This window comes from Apus apus, chromosome 24 (genome assembly GCF_020740795.1).
Source record: "Apus apus isolate bApuApu2 chromosome 24, bApuApu2.pri.cur, whole genome shotgun sequence".
Lineage (NCBI taxonomy): Eukaryota > Metazoa > Chordata > Aves > Apodiformes > Apodidae > Apus > Apus apus.
Genome location: NC_067305.1, coordinates 1,616,039 through 1,638,885, shown reverse-complemented (window position 1 = coordinate 1,638,885; position 22,847 = coordinate 1,616,039). Strand labels below are relative to the sequence as shown.

Below are 22,847 nucleotides of genomic sequence, written 5' to 3'. Positions count from 1 at the left end.
CAGTTGGGAGCCGAGCTCCAGGAATAACCTGCCTGTGAGGAAAGGTCTGTGTCCTCCTTGGGCCACTCTGGCCCTGGAGCATCCACGACACAATGTTTTTTTCCCCTGGCATCACCATCCCTGAGTATTGCAAGAGTCACTGTGAAACTGTGTTTTATTACACCACAGCTCTTGGTGTTGTAGGCCCAGGTTACAATCTCAGCTCTGATTACTTACTTAATAGCTGTACATCAGCAGCAGGAACAGTTGTGAGGATGATGAAGGTGGCAACGCCCATCCCAGTGGTTCAGGGATGGAGACAAGGAGCACTGGAGGTGCTGCCCATGCAGTGCTGCTGTGTTTCATGCCACTATACAGGGCAAGAGGCTGGGGTTGGCCTGTATTTCCCATCACGAGGTGCCCAGGGAATTCTGAGGTTCTTCCTGAGGTCCCAGCACATCTCCAGGTGGGCAGTGTCACTGAAGCCCCTCCAGCACCCACGGGTGGAGGTGTCTGCATGGCATCCCCCTGGCGTATCCCCATCACCCTTTCTGCTTCCTCCTGCCCTACGTGCCAAAATAGCCCCAAGAAGGAAACGGAGGAGGCCGTGCCCTGAAGTAGAAGGGGGAACTTCTCAGCTTCAAGAAAAAAGCCTGGTGCTGATGCTGGAGGAGTTTGAAGCCTCACCAGTTCCCCACGGGCGAGCCTGGGGACATCCTTCTTGTCACCACGCTGCCACCAGGAAGGAAGAGCAAAGGCAAATTCTATTTTCAACATATGCGAAGACACACAGTGACCAGAAAGGCTCAGGGCAGGAAAACCTCCCCAGAGGTTTCACCCCCGGCTGTCCTGGTGGTGGATGCCTGGGGAAAGCCAGGGAGGCTCTGGCCACCACAGTTCTCCATCACAGGCACCACCAGTGGCAGGAGAGCTGGGCTCTGAGGTTTAGTTGCAATTGTTGACAGGGAAATTACAGTCACACAAGCAAAATTAGAATATAATTGTGTTAGAGAAAAGTTCCATCTTCCCTTTGTCAGCCCTAAGAGTGGAAGACTAAAGGGGAGAGGAGGGGAAAGGGAGACACTGGCCCTGTGTGTGACCAGGGGGAGGAGCAGCCTGGCTTTGGGGGTGACAGCACCCTGAGGGGCCGTGGGGCACAGAGAACAGACTCACAGAAAGGTTTGGGTTGGAACAACTTAAAGATCACCAGGTTCCAACCCCCCTGCATGGGCAGGGACACCTCCCACCAGCCCAGGCTGCTCCAAGCCCCATCCAACCTGCCCTTCAACACTGCCAGGGATGGGGCAGCCACAGCTTCCCTGGGCAACCTGGGCAGGGTCTCCCCACCCTCACACTCCAGAATTCCCTCCTCAGGCCTAAGGAAGCTCTGCCCTGTGGTGTGACCCGGAGTCCCCCCTCCCCCAGACTCACCCCCCTCCTCCCCAGGTGGTGTTTTAAGAAGCCCCCAAATCAGCGAGCGGCCCTGCCGGGGCCAGCAGGTCCCTGGGTGCCAGGGGAAGATCCCGGGGATTCCCAGGCTCCCCGGCCCGAGGGCACCGGGCGGACACGCGGCGCGTTACCGGAGCTGCCGGGCTCCCGAGGGCCCGCACCCGGCGGCGGGTCAAGCCGGGAGGGAAGGGGGGACACCTGGAGAGAAAACACGGACTTCACATCGCAGCACCCGGCGCTGCCAGCGCCCGAAGGAGGCTGCGGGCGGGCGGCGGCAGGAGGGCAAGGAACGGCAGTGGGGAGCGCGGGCAGGGCGGCCGGGGTGCGGGCAGGGGGGGGGCCGGGGGTGCGGGCAGGAGGGGGGCCGGGGGTGCGGGCAGGAGGGGGGCCGGGGGTGCGGGCAGGAGGGGGGCCGGGGGTGCGGGCAGGAGGGAGCCGGGGGTGCGGGCAGGGGGGGGCCGGGGGTGCGGGCAGGGGGGGGCCGGGGTGCGGGCAGGGGGGGGCCGGGGGGGCCGGGGTGCGGGCAGGAGGGAGCCGGGGTGCGGGCAGGAGGGGGCCGGGGGTGCGGGCAGGAGGGAGCCGGGAGTGCGGGCAGGAGGGAGCCGGGAGTGCGGGCAGGAGGGAACCGGGGTGCGGACAGGGGGGGGGCCGGGGGTGCGGGCAGGGGGGGGCCGGGAGTGCGGGCAGGAGGGAGCCGGGGGTGCGGGCACGAGGGAGCCGGGAGTGCGGGCACGAGGGAGCCGGGAGTGCGGGCAGGGGGGGGCCGGGGTGCGGGCAGGGGGGGGCCGGGGTGCGGGCAGGGGGGGGGCCGGGGTGCGGGCAGGGGGGGGCCGGGGGGGCCGGGGTGCGGGCAGGAGGGAGCCGGGGTGCGGGCAGGAGGGGGCCGGGGGTGCGGGCAGGAGGGGCCTCGCAGCGCTTTCCCCGCTGACCCCCGCGGTGGGGCCGGCCCGGGGCCGGTGGGGCTGCCCTGTGGAGGGGGACCCGGCAGCCCCAGCACGGCAGAGGGCTCCGGGGGACCCGAGGGGGCGGCGGGGCGAGGCTGCGGGTCCCGCAGCGCCAGCGCGGGCCCTTCTAGCCCCAGCACGGCCCCGGGCGAGCTGCCCCACGGGGAAGGAACGAGGGGGCGTTCGAGGCAGCGGGGGCCCGGTAAGTTCTCCCGGCCCGTCCCACCCCGCGGAGGCCCCTCCGGGCCGGCGGGAGGTGCCGGCACCAGCGGCCGCCCCCGCCTCTGCCGCGCCCCGCCCCGCCGCGCTCGGTGGGCGGGGACTGAGACACAGCGCGTTCTGATTGGACGCGCCGCCTGCCACTCGGAGCGGCGGGGCCCTCCCATTGGACGGAGCCCCTCGGGCTTATCAGTCCATCTCCCCGGAGCTCCCGTGGCGTCACGGCCCTCTCGCCCCGCCCCTCGGTGCTACGTGCACTCGTCGTCCTCCGCCAGGAAACATAGTTCACCGTTCGGGAAGGGGGAAAGGGCGGGGGGGGGGGGGGGCTACCCCTGCTGCGCCCGCTGTCCCCCGCAACGCCGTGCGGGTCCGCCCCGCCGCGGCACCTGCCGCCCCGCTTCTCCCCTCGGCGGCGCGTTGTGGGGGCAGCGCTCCCCCTACCACCTGTGCGGGCGGCGGAGGGATACAGCGGCGGCGGGAGGGGGTGTTGACCGCGGCGAAGGGGCGGCCCGTGAGGTGGGGGGGGAGGGGGGGGGTGCCCGGGGCAGGGGGGGGGGGGGCGTCTCCCGCCGCCGCCGCGGGGGGAACATGCGGGGCCGGCGGGGGCAGCGGCAGCAGCGGCGGGAGGCGGAGCGGCCGGGGCGGCAGCTTTAGGAGCCGGGACCGGACGGGGCGTGGGGGGGGGGGGGGAGGCGGGGGCGCGGGGCGGGCCGGGGCGCACGCGCCGCCCGGTGCGGGGCTCGATCGCGCCGCTTTCCCGACGCTGTATCCGCCGGCGGCGCCAGAACAATAGGGGCCGCCGCCGCCGCCCGCCGGCCCTGGGCGCCGCGGCCGCCGCCCGCCCGCTGCCCACCGCCCACCGCCCCCGGCCCGCGGGACCTTCATGCGCTTCCCCTCCCCCGCGCACGCACGGCGGGTGCGCGCCTGCCCCGGAACAGGTAAAAAAAAAAAATACATAATCCTAAGAAAATGATCATCAAAAAGAAATAAAATGAGAAAAGACCGGCGTGTTTCCCCCCCCTCCGCCCCGGCCCGGCCCGCTGCAGGTCCTGGCACCGCTTCCCCCCGCCCCCCGCCGCACTCGGGGCCCCCCGCTCCGCCCGAGCGGGACGGGACGGGCTCGGCTCTATTGTCCCCGGCGCTCCCGGCAAAGTTTGCCGTGGCTGGGGGCAGGGGGGGCCTGCCGGGGGTCCCCAGGCGTGCGTGGGGGAAGGGCTGGAGCGGGGGGCTTCCCGCTTCCCCGCCGGGGGGTGATTTGGGGGGGGGGGGGGTCCCGCGGTCCCGCGGTCCCGCCGCCAACTTCAGCCGGGCCCCCCCCCCCCCCCCCTTTTCCTCCCCGGAGGCTCCGTCTCCTTCCCGGCTCGGGGCTCAGCAAGAAGTTGGGGGTCCCGTGGCGTGGGGGGCCGGGCGGGGGGGGGCTGTGACCCCCTCCCCACGGCACACACGGGGGGAGGGGGGGCGGTTGGGGGGGCCCCGACCCCGCTTTGCCCTCCTCCCTGCGGCGCGGGGGGGGGGGGTGCACAGCGCTTCCCACCCCCCCCCCGCCCCGGTGGGACCGCAGGGCTGGAAGGGGCGAGCGGGGCCCCCTCGTGTCCCGGAGCAGCCGGGCCCGCTCAGGCCGCGCCGGGAGTTGTTGAGGGAGACGGAGGCAAGAGCCGGGGCCGCCCGGAGCCTTTGTCCGAAGCGAGAAGGTGCCGCTGGAGGAAACCCGAGCGGGCCGGGGGGGGGAGAGGCGGACATCTGCTGCGCGTTACCCCCCCCCCACCCCAGGGTCACCCCTCGTTCGGTGGGGTCAAGTTTTGCTCGGCCTTTTGTGCTGCCGGGGCGGATCAAACCCTTCCTGGGCCAGGGCAGGGCGCTGCCCTCCCGGGGGCTGCGGGAGGGTGCCAAGCTTGGGGGGGGGGTGTTCGAATAAAAGTGATTTTGGGGTGGTGCGAACGTATTGTTCGAGTTGTCCGTGATCTTGGCTGTCGGTGGGGGATGGGGGTTTTGTTGTTGTTTTTTTTTTTTGGGGGGGGGGTCTGCTGGAGAGATGCTTCTGCTCCCCCCTTTCCCCTGCACCCCCAGTTGCTGCAGGGGTTTTGTTGTTCCTTTTTTTTCCCCCGGGTCTAACATGGAGCTCATCACCCCCAACCCCTCCCGGGCTAGTCAAGTTGCTGTAAAAATCTTTGACCAAAATGTATCGCTGACCCTTAAATCACAGGCTTTTTAAAGAAAATGCAAACAAACAAACAAACAAAAAAAATCCCCTGGCTGTTTTTTATAGTGGCGAAGGGTTTGTGTTGGTTGTTTCTTTTTTTTTACATTCTGGGCTGATTTAAGTGTTTCTTTTTTAAAAAAAACTTCATTGAAATGTGGTGGCTGAGCTGGCACAGCTTTGGATTGCATGGAGTTTTCTTTTTTTGTTGTTGTTTTTTTTATTTTTTCATACAACCTTATGATTAATGAGTTAAATTTATTGGCCGGCTGCCCTTTGTAACCATGAATGAGTTCCTAAAAAAAAAAAAAAAGGACCAAAAAAAAAAGAAAAAGGAATCTTTTATCTCATCCCAGGCCTCTTCTTTTCCTCCCTCCCAAAGAAATATTTTCTATCATACAGAGCTGGCCAAAAAGATCAATCTCCCTTAAAAAAAAAATAATAATCTGTAAAATTAGCAAGAATAATGTTTGCTTATGGTGCAAGGTTGCCTTGGAGGGCTTTATTTTTTTGGCAAAACCCTCCGAAAACAACATTTTGTTTGATTTTATTTTTTTTTTCCCCAGCCTCTTTTGGGAGTGGGGAGGTTCAGTTCTCACCGGGTACAGCCTGGCTGGGCATCCCCAGATTCAACCCCTTGAAAAAGCAGCTGCAGGTGCTGGGCAGCCCGAAGGAAAGAGGCATAAGATCAGACTGATCAGACCCCTTTTTTTTTTTTTTCCTTTTTTTTTTTTGTTGTTTTAAACAAAACTCGGGCAAGGACAAGAGAGCCTCCTGCGGGGAGAGAGTGTGGGGGAAGGAGAGGGGGGCCAGCCCAGCCAGACAAGCGCCTGAGTGATAACTTGCCTGAACCCTTTGATAAATGAGTTGACTCTTTTTTTATTATTATTTATATAATTTCTTCCCCCCCCCCCCCTTCATTCGCCACACGCCAGGAACAGAATTGGCCTGAACTAGTGGAATTGGCAGCAAAAAAAAAAACAACCCACAACCTTAACATACAAGTGTGTCTGGTCAATAGACCCTTGTTCCTGCCTCTGGGTGCTGTGTGAGGACTCCAACTGTGCAGAGGAGTTGGATGCTGGAGACACGCAAAGGATTGGGTGTTTTTTTTTTTCCTTTTCTCACCCCTTTCTCTCTCGCTCTGTCTTTTTAAAATATTCATCAATGGGGTGGGTAGTTTGCTCTAGTCATTAAAATATCTCTTTCCCCTCCCCCTCGCTTTCTCTAGGACTGCCACTGTTGAGGCTGTGGGAGTATGAATCAGCAGCAGCAGAGAATGGCTGCAGTTGGGACAGACAAAGAGCTCAGTGACCTGCTGGACTTCAGTATGGTAAGGGAGCACGGCCGGGGGGCTTTAAAGGCCCCGGGGCTCTGCCTGTGTGCAGTGTTTTGGGGCTGCAGAAGGGAGGAAATGTGAGCCTGTAAATTGGACATGATGGGTTTCAGATGTGCTGTGTTTGTGTGCGTGCACATGTGCGGCAACTTGTTTATTTTCAAGTTAAAGCAAAGCCTCTGCCCCTCCTCTCTCCCCCCCTTCCCCTCAAACGTATGTTGTTTCCTTGCAGGGAGCACAGAGAGGTGGGTTGGGGCTTGGTTGTTGGGTTTTTTCGGAGGATGGGAAATGTAAGGGAGTTGTGTGTTCTGTGCTTAAATGCCCACCGTGATACAGGCCGAGTGACTGTTTCTCAAGCCTTGCAAAGATGTAACTTCAGTAGCTGATTAATCAGGCTTTTTTTCCTTCCCCCAGATCCAGACTATTAAACTTTTGCTCCCACAGGTTGTTTTGTCACAGTTTGAAATGTGGCCAAGCTCTCCAGCACATTATTTTTGCAGGAGTTGGACACTTGTGTTCCCCACGCTCTGCTTTTCTCTAGCCTGGAAATTTTTTAGCCGCGTTTAGGAGCTGTTTATTTTCAAAGAAACAGGACCTAAGAGTTCCCCCAGAAGAATGTGCACAGCTTGGGGAGAGAAGTCCCTTCCAGTGGTAGCAGAGCAAGGGTTTGTCCCCTGCACGTCTGTCTCGGTGCCGCAGGGTCTGTGCTGTGCCAGTCAGGGTGTGCTGGGTGCCTGCTGGCAGTCCTTGGCAGGTGACTTGAGGAGAGCTTCTGTTCAAAGGAAAATAACTTTCTGTTGGGCTCCTCTGTCGTGTGCTGCACCCTCATGGCACTTGGCAGAGTGCATCTTGCTTTTTAGATAAGCAAACGGGCTGCAAAGATAGAAAAAACAGCTCCCTGAGGAGGAATAACCATCAGTGTCACCACTGTGGCTCTGGGCTATCCTGGGTCACCCAGTGTGTGGCTCCATTGAGCTGATTTTCTTGCCTCTTGGAAAAAGAAGGGACTAAGGGAGGGTGGGAAATAGTGGCAGAACTAGGGGCATCCACTGTCCTGGTACCTGTTATGTCTGTGGGAAGTGTCTGAGGCTTGGCCACTTTTCTGCACCCAAGCACTGAGGTTTAGCAATGGGAAATAAAACTTTTTGTACAGCTGGGGCTTGTACTGGTCCCAGCAGGGCTCCACGCTGGAGGAGGGGTCTGTGGTGGGCTCTCTCAGTTCCCAGAAGAGCAATTCTGCAGGAGGAGAGGCCCAGTTCTCCCAGTTTCATGCTTCTGTTGTGAGGCTGGTTCTATAAAATGACCAGTGATGTGTTTTTGCACTCGTGTGTTTTACAGCTGGTAGGGGGACTGCAGAGAGGGTGTGTGTTTAAAAACAGGAGTATGTTCAGGGCTGGCTGGGGAGTGGTGCGTGGTTATTTGCCCCTCTCTCATCTCAGAGCTCCTGTGGGTTGGTGGGAGCCCTGGAGCTTTCCATCTCCTGTGTCAGAGAGTGCCAGGTTTTGAACTGCACTTGGAATCAGTAACCTGTAATCTGCTCCCTGGCTGGGGCTGCAGTCACTCCTGCTTTGCTTTTTCTCCCCCTTAGTAAAAAATCAAATCCCACTCACCTTTTAGAGCTTTAAAAAAAAACCAACAACCAAGACTTTATTTTCAAATTTAACGAACCATCCTCATTTGCATGCTCAGAGCTGTGCTCCCTGGAGGGGTCCTGACCTGTTCCTTCTGTACATGAATTTTTCTGTCCTTGGAGATGAATCTACACCTAACGGTTGAATTTGAGTTCGATTCCAATGCTCTTATGCTGGTGTAAACCTGGGAATGACCAGACCTTGTCCTGTGTTGGTGTAAGGCTCCTACTGGGGGCTGCTGCTTGTAGGATCAGGGCCTGCAAATGTCATTTGCCAGCAAATGATTCAGAGACATTCCCTTCAGGATAAATTGGCCGATGGGCTGTGGAGCAGGCTGGATTTGAGCCAGATGTGTTTCACAAACCCTCATCTCCACACACGCTCACCCTTCTCCTGAGTTTGCATAAAGGCAATGTTAACTTTTCTCCCAAAGGATGAGCTTCCTGGCTAGTAGATGGTCTCCAGCCTGGTGTTGCAAGCTTGTTGAGCACAGTGTGGGTCTGATGAAGAGGCTGCTCCATGGATTGTTCTCCGTGTGTTGTTGGGATGCAGGCTTTTTGACCACAAAGCTCACTCTTTCAAGTGTATTTATATTTTTCTTTGAATAAGCAGCAGAGGAGCATTGGTCCACCAATCCTCCTCAGAAGAGTAGATGGGAAGGAAGAGTAGAGAGAGAGAGCTTCAGAGCAGCTGGAAGCATTTGCTTCAGATCAGTATTTCAATTCCTTTTTCTTAAGGAAAATATGTTCAACCCCCACAGTCTGTGGTCCAGCTCGGTGCTGTGTTTTGTCATGAGTGAATTTGAAGGTCCAGCCCTGATGGGGTTGCACAGACACCCGTGAGCTGGTGGGATCAGTGAGTGGCAGGCTTGTGTGAGGTGCTATCAACTGGGCTTACTGTCCTGAAATGAAAGACTCTCGCTTCCTTTAATAAATACAAACATTGGCTAGTTATTGAGCTGCAAAGCGCTCGCCCAAAGCTTTGTGCCAAGCTAATTTGCCAATGAGGGTGAAAATCAAAGGAATCCACAACGTGCATCTCAGTGAGCTGGAGCCAAACACTCAGCTCTGATGTCTGGTGGCTGCTCTGGGCTGTGCGTGGCAGCGTGTGTGCCTCTGCCTCCCAACAAATTACCTGTTATAATTGCCCCAAAGTACAGGTAATTTGTATGCTTTCTTTCACCACCGCTCCCTGGCAGTGGTCCAGGACGGGCTTGCAAATCTGGAGGAGAGCTTTCCAGAAAACATCCTGCCTATGGATTCGAGTTGCTGGCTTAACCTATTGATTAGGGTTGGGTTTTGGAGCCTCCTCCTTGGGCCTGTGGTTGCTTGGCGTGGTGCACGGCAGGACCTGCCCGCAGGAGATGCTCGGCCGTGAGGACTCGTGCTGGTTATCCTAGCCAGTTTCTTGGTCATGCCAGCTTTGGGAGAAGGTGTGGGTAGGGATCCTGGGGTACCTGGAGGGCAGGGGCACCCCCAGGTCACAGGGACAGCGGGGTGGAGCAGCCTGGGCAGGCAGGGGGACGGGGCTGGGGGCTGGTCTGTGCCGCAGAGCGCGCCTGCCAAGCTAGATAGAGGCAGGCGGCTGCGTGCCAGCCTAGGTCTCTGGCAGAAGTGAAATGCTGTTAACAGCCATGATTATTAGCAGAGTATTAACCATATGCTGCAAGGATGCTAGTTGTCAGGGTGGGTTTTTAGCTCAGTGAGATGTTGCAGGGCGGGCAGGGGCTTGAGCAGTCGCCCAGGACCTGCTGCCTGGTTGCTCTGGTGGGAGCCAGCCCTGGGCTCCAGCCACGGGACTGGCAGTGGGAGCCAAACTGTGCCCAGCAAGCAGGGCTCGAGCAAGCTCCTTCTGCCCTGCCTGCTGCTGTTTCTGACCTGCTGGAGGATGCTGAAGCCATGCCCCCCGTGCCCTGCTCCGGCCAAGGCCCAGCATGATAAAAAACTCACTTTGGTTTAGAGTGAAGCAGCCGTGAAGTTTGACTTCACGCCGTGGTGGACATTTGGGGCTGTAGGCAGGAAGGTCTGTCTTAAGTGAGCACTTACAGAATATCCTGCTGGCAATGTTTATTGAGTCAAATTCCCTCTTCTCCCCAAATTAACAGATGGATACTTTCCACGCTGCAAAATAGATTTCAGGTTTTGAGTTAAGGCCTGAGGTTGGTTCAGCCTGGAGTTCATAAGGTGGCAGAGCAGAGAAAGTGAAAACAGGCTATTTCATTTTAAAAGACTGATAGACTGGTAGAGGGACTGGTAGAAGTACACAACAAATGAAATGCTCCTTGATGTTGTTAGTCTGGCAAATTCCCTTTCTGGCTTGCAGGTTTGCTGTTGAAAAATGTGGGGTCTCTTTACTAGAATCTCCCCAGTGGTGGGTGCAGGTGTTTGGATCTTCCCATGTGCTGGATTTGCATCTTTCAACCTGGGAGAAATGGAAGGAGAATATATTCTTTGGGAGGGGTGGAAACTGAGCTATGAGGCTATGAAGAAGTTGTCATCTGTCAGGGAGGACCTGAGAAACCAAATACGGCGACTTAGGATGGGGGATTTTTACATAACCATTTAAATCTACATTATTCAAATCCAACAAAGGGCAAGTAATGACCCAGTTACAGTTCCTCAGACAGGCCTGGGTCCCTCCTCAATCCCTGGGTCCCTCTGATACGTGTCAGCTCTGGTTCATCTCCTCCTTCAACCCTCATTTATTTTTAAAGCAGCATTCAGAAGCAGAAAGGAAATTTGCAGTGGGTGGGTGAACTTTCCCTGTGAGTGACTTAGCCCAGCCAAGGTGGCAGGTACCTCACGTGGGACCCGCGCCGGGCTCCTCGGGGCTGCCAACCCGGCGGGTTTCGACCCACAGCAGAGTGGAAAAACAAGCTGGCAGCAAGAAAAAAACCCAGAACACTTCATGGAGTTGGAAGCAATAATAGAATCATAGAATGGTTTGGGTTGGAAGGGACCTTCAAGATCATCTAGATCCAACTCCCCTGCATGGGCAGGGACACCTCCCACCAGCCCAGGCTGCTCCAAGCCCCATCCAACCTGCCCTTCAACACTGCCAGGGATGGGGCAGCCACAGCTTCCCTGGGCAACCTGGGCCAGGCTCTCACCACCCTCACACTCCAGAATTCCTTCCTCATGTCTCATCTCAATCTCCCTCTGCCAGTTTTCATCCATCCCCCCTTGTCCTCTCCCTCCCTGCCCTTGTCCCAAGTCCCTCCCCAGCTTTCCTGGAGCCCCTTCAGGCACTGGAAGCTGCTCTAAGGTCTCCCTGGAGTCTCCTCTTCTCCAGGCTGAACAACGGGTGTTTGGAGCCAGTATTGAGGTGATGGGTAACCCAGGGTTCCCTCCTCTCCAACTGCATTAGCATCCCTGCTCGGCTCAGTGCAGAAAAAGGTCTGTAATTCCTCGGTCCCTCGGGGAGGGAGAGCAGGAAGGTGTTGCATCAGTCTGGAGGTATCTGTGAAGTGGGGAGGGCATCCCCCGGGTGTGCTGGGGATTGCCGAGCACGGTGGGGGAGGAGGGGAACCACCTCTTTTGCAGAAGTGCTCATTGCACAGTGGAACAAGGCTGCTCATTTTCTCCACTCGTATTTGCTTCTAAAACCTTGGGTTTTTCAGCATCAGCAAGTATTAAGCAGAAATGCTTGTGAAAAAAAAAAAAAAAAAGAGCCAGCAGTGCTTTTTTTGTTGTTGTTGCTTTTTGGTGCTTGCTGCCCTAATGTTTAGGCATCCCAGCCCCCTTTGCTCACACGTGCAGAACTGCCTCTTGGAAAGAGGGTTTCTAACCACTTCACTTAATTTTCTTCCCTACCTTAAGAGGAGGGAGTGACCACTGGCCAGGTGGGGTGGACCAGCCACGTCAATTCCATTTTTAGTGATTTTAGGGATCTTTGTAGAAAAACAACACTGCCATGAGAGGGGGGGCAGGAAAAACCTGTCGCATTTCAGAAGGTGGGCTGCCAGCCTTTGGTGTTGTCAGGGTCTGTTTATGTTTTCTAGCCCAGCTTCCTGAGGAAACGAGGTCTGCTCGCTGGTGGGGCTGCTGGCCCACCCCAAGGGACCCTGGAGCCCCCCCATCCTGTGCCTCCCACAGCGAGGGTGCAGAGAGGAGGGTGCAGGGAGAGCAGGGGTGGGATGGAGCCCCTGGAAGGCAGGTGCAGGCTGGCTGCTGGCACCAGAGCTGTGCACACGCAGGGGACACACTGAAACAGTTTCCACCTTTATTTAAACACTCACATACATGATGTGCTTGTGTGCAGACATGCATAGGATCCCAGATTTGTGTTCTGCTTTTGAATGGCAGTTGGTTTCTTAACTGCTCCCTTTGCGTCTCTACCACATTTAACTGTTGGTTTGTTGTTTTTTTTTTTGTTGTGTGTGGTTTTTTTTTTCCTATTCCCTCCCCAGCATTTGTAAAAACAAAGCTGGGCAGACAGTTTCATACAAAGGAATGTTTCTGACCACAGCCAGACATCAGCTGTGTCAGGGCATGAAATGCTGCATTTCTGTAGGCTCTTGTGCCATTACATTGTTTAATCTTCGGAGCATTAAACTTTTGAGTTACTCAGACATTGCAAAGCTAAAAATAATAAAAATTCAAATGACTTGGTGCTGAAAGTATCTTGAGTTGAGTAGTAAAAGGATATTAACATGTTAATTCACTAAGCGTTTTCCCACCAGTTGTTTTATTGGCTGGAGCTCCATTTGTGTGGAGAAGAATTAGTTTTCTGCTGCATGCAGGTGTGTATAAATTTTTAAATAACAGCTTCTGAAACCCTCCCAACTTAAATGAAAAATATTTATCCAGGTTAGCTGATGAGCTATGCAGTATTTCTGAGGAAGCTCCCTAGCAGGAGAAGCTTAGCTGTGATACTGAAGCTGCAGCAGAGCCAACAAGTAGCCAGAATGACTGATACTGTTCAATATATTCATCTTTTTCATGATGAGTTAAATACCTTTGCCCTTGGTGCAGCTTCTCCCACCAGACCCCAGGGCTGTGTTAGCTCAGGGTGCTGCTGGAGGCCCCAAAGGACCAGGGCTTGGAGCTGCTCCGTGGGGCTGGAGGGTTCGTCCTTCCGAGAGTGGGTGTGAGGCTTGAGCATCGCCAGAGCCTGGGGCTTGGTAACCTCTGCCCGTGGCTGCTGGAGCCTGTGGGCAGCCTGTGTCCTCCCCAGGCACTGCAGGGTGCTGGGGACAGGCCTTGAGAGCACAGGAGGTGCGAGATGAGACCTGAACCACTGCAGGTGCTGGGACGTTGAGAGATAGAACGAGCTTTGCTGCGTTCTCGGTGGGGCACTGTCATTTTCCTGATGGCTTTTTGTGAATGAAGTTGGCTTTTCTCCATGGGCACCCTCTAGGCTGGGCCTTGGTGAATAACTTAGGGAGGAAACAGTTGGTTTTGACCACAGCAGTGATGCTTCTTGGATGGTTTTCAGTTGCACCTAAGGAACCAGAGACGCTGTGTACACAGGAGAAGTTTATGCACGTAGGAATGTGTGTGTATATGAGCACACAGCTGCACAGCTCCCCTGTCCCTCCTGCAGCTGATCTATGCAGCAGGGACAAGAGGAGAGGAAAGTTTTTTGCATCAATAAAAACTCTTTCCCCTTCTCCCCACCCTCGCCTGCCCACTCTGACCCCCTTTGCAGCAGCCTGGTAAAACTAACATACTGAAATCTCTTTTTCTCTTCCCTTCTCTCTCATCTTTTTGTTTTTCTAGATGTTTCCCCTGCCAGTGGCTAATGGAAAAAACAGACCCACGACCCTAACAAGCACGCAGTTTGGAGGATCAGGTACTGTCATCTTCATGGTTTTTTCCTTCACACTGTAATGTTCCTTACAATGAATGTGTGTTTGCTTCCAGAGACCCAAGAGGAGGGTTTCTGTAATTTTGTCTTAGGTATTTTTCTGGTGGTGGTTTGCTACTGTTTCTCTGGATGATTTTCTTGTTGCTCCACCTGTTTCTGGGTGGTCAAAGCTGCTTTTGTTCTGTCTCCAGTTAAGAAGTCACCACCTGAGCTCAGGATGGTTGTCTTGCTGCTCTGATTGAGAGCAGACAGTCGATGCTGTTCTCTTAAGCTGCTTAGATGAACGTGTGTCTGCAGACACACTCTGGAAGACTTTTGCTGTACATCACTGAGGAGACATGGTGGTGAACTCCTGGGGCTCAGCTGCCCAAAGGGAAAAAGTTAGGGTGTCTGCTCCATTCAGCCCTTCCAGCAGCTCCCTGCTGTTGGCTGGCATCTCAGTATTCCCAAAGGGACCTTTGTAAAGCCCTCCTGGCTGGATGCCTCCAGGCAGCATGGCTGCCCCAGGGGGGGAGGCAGCAAGGGTGGTTGGAGCTGTTTCGCCACCATCTGAGCTGGACCCTGCCGTGGTTTTGGGGTGCTCACCTGTGTCACCTTGCCCCCAAAGCCAGCAGCTGGCTGGGCCACCCAGGAGTGCTGAGTGGCCCCGTTTCTGCCAGCCTGAGGAGGGGCCAGGGTGCCAACATCTAGGGGCTTTGGGAGCAGGACATCTCTGGGGAGGAGCAGGTGGGCCATCTGGCACTGAGAGGAGGCTGTGAAGGGGTCGTGGCTTCAGGTGGCTGGCAGGGAAACACGGGAAATGTGGTTCATGTGAGGCTGAAGCAGAGAATTCCCAGCCCGGGCAGCCAGCGTGGGGCTGTGCCAGGCTCTGGTGCCCAGGGAAGCTGCTCCGTGCAGGACTCGCTGCAGCCCCTGGCACGCAGGAAGTTCAGTTAATTTGTCCTTCTTGCTGAAACATGCTGATGCTTTGTGGATGGATAAAACTCAACTTTCTCTGCCCTGAGCCAGCTCAAGCTGTCCAGGGAAACTCCTGGTTATGTGGAACATCTGTGTCCTGACACTGGGTGGCATCTCAGAGAAGAAAACTTTCATGTGAGGGTGATGGAGCCCTGGGACGGGCTGCCCAGAGAGGTTGTGGTGTCTTCTTCTCTGGACACTTTCCAAGCCTTTCTGGATGTGTTCCTGTGTGATCTACTGTAGGTGATCCTGCCCTAGCAGTGGAGTTGGACTAGGTGATCTTCAGAGGTCCTTTCCAACCCCAGCCACTGTGTGACTCTGTGGGCAGGGTGGGATTTCTGGATAGTGACTCTGATGCCACAGGGTGCTGTGGAGCAGCACTTGGTGACACCTGCAGGAGCAGGACAGGAGGGCTTTGCTCTGCCCTGCCCTGCTCCTGCCTTTTTTGCCAAGGGAAATCTGATGCTATCAGACCGGGCTGTCAAGCTGCAGGTGAAGATGGTTTTGAGCAAACATTTTGACACGCAGGGAAGCTGTTGAGTGGGCGCTGGAGGAAATTTGAGGGGAGAAAACTCTTGGGTGAACCCAGATGGAAGCTGCGCTCTCCAGCGAGTGTTCTGTGCCCGACTTCTGCAGTTCAAATAATCCATGAAAGGCTGGTGGGAGAGTAGGAATGGAGCAAGTTCATATTAATTAGTTTCCTGCTCAGAGACTGGTTTGGCTGCTGGGTCTGTATCCCTGGGCAGGGGAGGCTGGAGCAGGGCTCTGCAGCGCGGCCAGCGCAGCCACCGGACCCCCTGCGCTTGACTCTGCAGCAGCCAAAGCAACACAACAGCTTTTATTCTCTCCCCTCCACCCCCCTTCTTTTCTTTCGGGTGAGTGAAAGGTAATGTTGACACCACCCTTCCTCTGGGCTGCTGCTTTTTGAGTCTGACTGTGAGCAGTTCATAAAAACAGAGGACTGGTGTTATACAACTTGCACTGGAGGCAGTTGCACAATCGCTGCTGTCCCTGTCTCAGGGCTCTGTGACAGCTCTTCCATGGGCATCCTGGATTTGAAACACCTCTCGGGCTTGATTTAAGGGAAGCCTTTTGCTCCAGAAGCAGATTTATCCCTTGGCCAGTTGTCCTCAGCCTCACTTTTGGACAGTGGAGGGTGTGTTTCATTTGTGTGTCAGCTTTGGGGCTCTGACCGTCTCTGACCCTGGATGTTTGACTTCTACTGGTGGAGTGAATAACTGCAGTAAGATGTTCAGGAGCTGTGCAACACAGGGATGCACTGCATCTCTTAGAAGGATCCAAAGTGTCCAAATTAGGTCCTAAATAGTGGTGAGTGGCAATTTTCATAGTTTGTGGGTGTTGGTTTAGCTTAATTCACTAACTGACAGCAGGGTGTAATCACATACTCATTCACCCCAAAGTCACAGCCATCCAGCTCAACATTTGATTTGCAGTCTAATTGTCACCAACCCTGATGTGGTCAGAGGGTGAAGAGCAGATAGTCCTTGGATTTGGGGACCTGGACTTGCTGAGGGAGCAGAGTGCCTTGCAGCCACGCTGTAGTCTGGACCTGGAGATTAGCTCCCTAAATCTTCTGCCTTTCAGGAAGGCCTGGGCTTCATCTTTAGTGTTCCTCATGTTTGTCAAACACTTCTGTTCAATTGGTTTCCCCGTAGCCCTGACAGAGACAGCACAGCCTTTCCCCTCCACTGCTGTCTTGCTGCCTGGAAAGGAGAAGCAGGCACCAGGTCACTGAAGTCCTGGTGATGAGCACCACAGTGCCAGCACCACAGTGTTTGGGGTGATTATAGTGACACCAAGATAATAAACTAATGGCATTTTACGTGCCAGTGAAATTTGTGTCTCATGCTTCTGCCCATGCTTGGACATGTGAATTTGTAGTCTCCTTGTTTTCATTTCCCTCCTCCTCAGGGAAGTCTTGGGGCAGTATGTAGCTTTTTTTTTACCCCTCTGGAGGAGCTATTAACTCAAGGCTCTTTCCTCCCTAGGGGAAGTTGGGAGCAAAGGCAGCAAGGCAGTGACCCTGCTGACTCCTGGCCAAAATGCCCCTCTTGCCAAGATTTGGTTCTTGCTTCCAACATCCAGCTGGTAAATAAGGTAGCACAGTCATTTGAAACAGTCCTATTAGAAAATCACAGTGATAAAATTGCTCCAAATTCAAATCCTTTTCAAGTCCCAATTAGTAACAGCCCTGGCGAGGCTCCTGGTGCTCGTGCGGGTGGCTCCTTCGTGGAAGGGAACCGGTTTCTCTCTCCCAGGCCAGGAAAATTCAAAGTGTTAATGCAAGCCCTCCAGCTTTGAGCTCCCTTTGCTTTTATATTTGTCTCCTGGTTTTATTTTAAGCTCTGCCACTGTTTCCCTCATTTCTGTCCTTAAATGCACCAGGGAGGAACTGGTTTAGCTACCCCGCCGCACGGACAATTCAGCACCTCCGCTTTGCGTTTTCTTGGCAAGGCGAGACCCAACAATTGCCACTAGGATGGAGCTGACGTCATGCAAACCCTGTCTGCAGCATTTATAGCACATATAGGTCACCACAGGGAAGTTGCTCTTCCTGGGGCTTTGAGACACAACTGGTGTTTTCCAGCACGAACCCTGTCGTTTGCTGCTGGTGTTTTATTTTAGCTGGGACGCTCAGTGTGTGCCCATTGTCCTGGTCCTGGAGGGCTGCGGTTTTGCTGTCCCCTCACCAAACTCTGGTTATTATTTGCAGTAGCAAAACATTGAAACTCATGTCCTCTGCCCCCGCTTTCCCCCCATGTCATAGTTCATAAATGGCTAATCTGATCAGGAACGAGCTCCCTCCCAGCGCGCTTAATTAAACTGCGCCTCCAGCAGGAAACGGCGCGTGCTGAATTTCACATGGAAATAACCATTTTTAATTGACATTGAGACAGTAGGAATGGCAGGAGGCAAAGAAGTTTCATTGTCTCTTCCCAGCCCGGGCCGTGGCCCTGCTGACTGTGGCCATGCCTGGGCTGTCACCTCGTGGCTGCTGAGGTTTCAGCCATGTCCGTGTGTGCCAACTGCGCCTTCCCTACAGCGAGCGGGTCGGGGCTTTGTGGAGCAGGGGAGTAAAACTGAGGCAGGTGATTGTGTGAGGTAACACGTCTCCCAGAGCAGCTCGTGGTTAATATGCAGAGTGTGGGACCAGCTCCCATATGCATCGGAAATGGTGCAGGGTGCCAGGTTTGTGTCCTGCTGTAACAGGAGCCCGGGAGGTCTTCAGCTGACAGATGATTCTGCTCGCAACAAATAAAAGATCTGCTTAAAAAAATAGCTGCTTTTTAATTAATTTATTTATTTTTTCCTTTTGTGTAAGTAGATTCACCACTAAATGTCTTTTTCTCCTTGCGTTGTGCTGAAGGGAGCTCTCTTGGTTAGGATCTTTTAGGTGGGTTTGGAAGGGAGAGTCCCCTCCTGCTCTTGTGCTGTGATTTCCACCCCCAGAATTTGTTCAGTGCTTTATTTGCTGGTGAGCTGGTGAGATGAGGCTCATTGTTGAGGGAATTGCTTTGATCGGGGCAAGTTCATAAAATACATTTGAAGCTGCTAACGGGGGAGTTTTTCAAAGAGTTACAAGCTGGTGCATGTAACAAATTTTAAGTTATAGTCTAGTGAACAAAGTAAACGCATTCTCCCCGGAGGTAGGTGAGTCTGTATCCCCTTTGAAAGCCTGCTTTAAACAACCTTCAAACTTGGATACCTGTGGCAACAGCACTGAAAGTAATAAATTCTATGAAAGATGAGGTTGCCTCTTTAATTGGTGCTATGGGTGAGCTGTTTGAAGATTTAATTATTTTGTGTGTGCACGCAGGCCGGGGTTAGGAAGCTCCAAGGTGGGGAGGGGAGAGAGTCTGGGCACCGAGCGGCCAGGAGTTCTGTGAAGGTGGGAACTCTCCTTCGCTTGTAGAGCAGCTGGCTGGGTAGTTTGCAGTAAAATTGTGGAAGTTAAGAGAGTTGGGAAGAGCTAAGCACAGCGTTTCTGCTGCCATGCTGTCAGCAGTTGGGTTTCAAGCTGCAGAAACCCATTTGCAACTATTTACCCTAGTGAGGAAAGCAGGAGCTTTTATTAGTAAAGATGTATCACGTTTTCCTGCTAACTGCCTCGAGTTCCCACATGTTTTGCTTATGCCAAAGTGGGAGTGATGGGCTTTGCTTGCTATTTTGATAGATGATGAAAGGCAGACATGAGGTGCACAATATGGGACTTGATATTTAAAACTGGCACTTTCCATTAAAGTGTGTTCCTCAGGCTGCTTGTTTATGTTGCGGTTGCGTGCGTGCCCGTACAGCAGGCTTGCAAAACTGTCACTAAACACAAAGCCACCACAACAGAAAAAAAAAGGCAAAGCAGAAAAATTTACTTGCCTGCCTATTGCTGTGACTGTTTCTTTCAAAGTAAAAATTACTTTTTAGCCGTGGACAAGCTTGCAAAGGGGTGAGGTCGTGTTAGTTTGGGAAGAGACAATCCCTGCAGCTCTCCGCTGCTCTCTGCATCCCTGGAGCTTTTCCATCCCTGCTGCCAGCAGAGCCTGGTCCCGGGGGGTAGGAGGGTGCTGAGGGTGTTGCACGGCAGCACCCGGGGTGCTGCAGTCCCTGCCTTTCCAGTAACAAAGCCTGGAGGACTTTCAGTGAAGTTTGTCTCCCACGTGCTAGTCAGGAGCATCAGAGGGCTTTCTGCTTTCCTTTTGTCTCTGCCTTCAGGAAGCTCCTGTTCTTCCTCTCTCTCTTCTGTTCCCTGCTTTTCCCATTAACCAGGATACAGAAAGCAGAGTTTGGAAGAAGAAGCTTGGAGGGCCCAAAAGCTGGGGCAGGGAGTGTGGGTCGGCAGGAAATAGCAAGGATGGGAGAACAAATGGCAGGGGAAAATCTTCACGCCTGTCTCCCTTCATCCAGCATCACGCCCTGATCGCATCTCTGATCCTTGTGTCCTGGAGTTGCTGCTCCCAGGGCTTCCCCACTGGGGCATCTGTTTCTCCTGTGCCTTTGCAGTGAGGTTGAAACATGAAGGTTCTCTCCCTCTGTTACCTCTCTTCAAATTTAGGGTTTTTTTCCTCAAATGTCCAGGCAGGGCTGGGAGTGACCTGTCCTGCCAGAGGCACAGCCCATTTCTAACCGACACATGAGGAGTGAGTCTGGGAAGAGCAGGGAGAGGGCATCTGGTGCTGGGGCAGTGGGGATGCTCTGAGAGCAGCTCAGTGCTTCTCCAGCAGTTGGGAAGAGGCAAATAAAAGGCAGTCCCTGTCTTGATGTGTGTTTAACTTCAGGGGGTGAAAGGGTGCATATTTTCAGGAGAGAGATTTGGTTTTTATTCTTCTCCCACCCCAAGGAAGAGCCCTCCTGGCTGGATTTGAGATTTTGAACTAGGAAAGAGCAGGAACAATGTTGGGGGTGCCAGAGAGCCGAAGCTGTACTGAGATAAGTGACAGCTTTTGTTTAGAAACTGCAAATTTGACACAGACCTTGTTTAAGCACAGTTTTAACTCTGCCAGAAGAGCTGAGGCAGTGCAGCGATTGCCTGGCAGCAGAGCTTCTCCTTCCCTGGATGAGGCAATTCAGGACGAGTGTAACTGTGCCTGCTCGAGGGGTTATGATGAGATGGATCTTATGTAAAAATCATGTGCCTTGCCTGGATTAGGGCTGACATGAAGCCGGGCTTGGAATGAACCTTCTGGGTTTCAAAAGAACATGTACAAGCTCAAGCACCCGCTTTTTGTTTAGTAAGAGTTGCTGGTTGCGTATTAATTGCCTGCTTGATGTCATTGCCTTGTTCCTGCTGCTGTCTTTTCAGTCGTGAGGGCCAGGGTGTCATGACAGATGATCTTCTGGAGGTCACTGGAGGACAGATGATCTTGGGGTTGGCCCTGGGATGCAGCAGCTCTGCCTCAGCCCACCTCAAATCCTGTCCACACGGCACGTGTTGGTGTGGGGCTGAGGTTGGAATTAGAGTCGTAGAATCATAGAATTGTCAAGGTTGGAAAATACCTTCAAGATCATCAAGTCCAACTGTCTGCTCTGCAACCCCTAACCACTAAACCATCTCCCAAAACACCACATCCACCCGTTTTTTGAGCACCTCCCTGGGCAGCCTGTTCCAGTGCCTCACCAGTTGTTTGCCTTTGGCTCAGTGGCCCAGCTCCAGGTCTTACACGCTTGGATGTGCCTTTTCCAAAGGGGAGAGATGGCTTTGGAAGGGGCCCAGCAGGTCTGGCAGGCATTTCTTCTGGACCTCACTGCTGCTAATTTCAAATTCTGCATGCTCTGTAGGGTGCCCTTCTGCAGCACGTGGCCTGTGTGTGACCAGCTCTGCCTGTTGCATCTCCATCATTAATGCTTACATGCCGTGAAACTCAAATTGGAATTTATTTCTTTAATTTAGTTGGAGACAGCAAATGGATGTCTTAAGGGGATGGATTTAATGACTAATGCTGCTTTTTACTCTGGATGGCCTCACTTCTAACCTGGCACTACATTCTCCAGTGTTAACAGAGCTGAAGGATGTTATAAATGCATCTTCTCTGTTCACTAGCACCCAAAGTCACTGGTGAAGGTGATATTTTCGATCCTTTTGTAACACAAGAGCAGACTCTGAACCCAACTGGACAATGATGTTATTCACAAGCTAAATTTTCACAAGCGAGAAGATGATGGTGATCTATCACTTCAACTGGAAGCAGAAAATGTTGGCACAAGCTTCCTCATCATTATCAGAGTAAGTGACAAAGTCATTCTGGTTGGAAAAGACCTTTAAGATCATCAAGTCCAACCGTTAACCCAACTCTCCCAAGTCCAGCACTAAACCATGTCCCTCAGCACCACATCTACACAGCTTTGAAACAAACACCTCCAGGGCTGGTGATTCAACCACCTCCCTGGGCATCCTACTCTAGTAATAACCCTGTCCGTGGGGAAGTTTCTTCTAATTTCTAACTAAATCTCCCCACTATCTAATCTAAACCCTCCCCCTGAAGTCGTGAGCCTCTGTTTCCTGAGCCCTTTGAGCTGCAGACCTGAGAGCCTGAGCAGAGACAGCGAAACTCGCCGAGCAGGTGAAGCATCTGGGGAAACCCCACGTCCCCTCGCAAATGAGGCTGATGTGAGAGGATTGTCTCAGATGGGCTGATCTGCCCGTTGGCAGCAACACGGCACGAGTGGAAGCAGAGGTGATCCTGGCAGCCTGCCCTGGGAGCAGCAGCAGCAGCAGCCAGGCTGTGCCTGAAAAACACGCTGCGCTGCCGGGTTGGGAACCTCTCCCCTGCAGAGCAGGGATCACCGCGCAGGTAAACCCGGGGTCGCTGAGTTCTGGCTGCTGTTTCTCTTTTGTTTTGGCACTCCCTGATGAGGCTCCTGCTTCTGCTCAGCCTGTTTTCCCTGCTCTGGGTGCAGGAGCAGAGGGATTTGCCTGCCCAGGGCTGGCAGCTGCCCAGCACCCCCATGGCCTGGAGGGCTGCCCAGCCGTGGGCCAGCGATGGACGTGTGGCCGATGCAGCTGTCTCAGTGATGCCAAAAAAGTTTGCCAACATCTGCCTCTTGGATTCCCAGCCGTGTGGTTTGGGATTATCCTGCCCTCTCCCAGAGCCTCCAAATAGCTGAGAAATCCCAGGAGCTTGGAAAGGGGGTGGCAGCTTTGCAGGTTCTGAGGAGGAGCGCTGGCTTGCCTGCCTGGCCCTGTGTGGCAAACTCTGGAGCCCCCAGCACAGGGAAGACGTGGACTTGTTGGAAAGGGTCTAGAGGAGGCCACGAAGATCATCTGAGGGCTGGAGCAACTCTGCTACAAAGACAGGCTGAGAGTTGGGGCTCTCCAGCCTGGACTAGAGAAGGCTCCAGGGAGACCTTAGAGCACCTTCCAGTGCCTGAAGGGGCTCCAGGAAAGCTGGGGAGAAACTTTTCACCAGAGGGTGCAGTGATAGCACAAGGGGTAAGGGTTTTAAACTGGAAGAAGGGAGATTTAGGTTAGACGTCAGGAAGAAATTCTTCACCATGAGGGCAGGAAGGCACTGGCCCAGGTTGCCCAGGGAAGCTGTGGCTGCCCCATCCCTGGCAGTGTTGAAGGGCAGGTTGGATGGGGCTTGGAGCAACCTGGGCTGGTGGGAGGTGTCCCTGCCCATGCAGGGGGTTGGAACCTGGAGATCTTTAAGGTCCCTTCCAACCCAAACCATTCTATGATTCTATGACAAGGGACCTGGGCAGTGTCTGGTTTATTTGGCACAGCCCCAGCCCAGCTGGATACGTGCAGTTTCCTGAATCTGATGAACATGGGAGGTGAGGATGGACAGTGACCTCCTTGATGTGACAATTCCCAG

General features: G+C 54.3%; 1 protein-coding gene across 19 annotated transcripts in view; it reads left to right on the top strand.

Annotated features, from left to right (window-relative positions):
• Nucleotides 1–3,284: 3,284 nt before the first annotated feature.
• The window catches only part of TCF3 (transcription factor 3), an 81,067-nt gene continuing 61,504 nt past the window's right edge, over nucleotides 3,285–22,847 (top strand). For 11 of the 19 annotated variants that reach the window (XM_051640017.1, XM_051640015.1, XM_051640000.1 and 8 more), the window contains exons 1-3: nucleotides 3,287–3,529; nucleotides 6,020–6,121; nucleotides 13,476–13,548. In XM_051640017.1, coding sequence (XP_051495977.1) covers nucleotides 6,047–6,121; nucleotides 13,476–13,548 — 148 coding nt within the window. In that variant the 5' untranslated portion in view covers nucleotides 3,287–3,529; nucleotides 6,020–6,046. Of the gene's footprint in view, nucleotides 3,530–6,019; nucleotides 6,122–13,475; nucleotides 13,549–22,847 lie in introns of all 19 variants that reach the window. The other 8 variants (XM_051640019.1, XM_051640018.1, XM_051640007.1 and 5 more) reach the window with 3 other exon arrangements.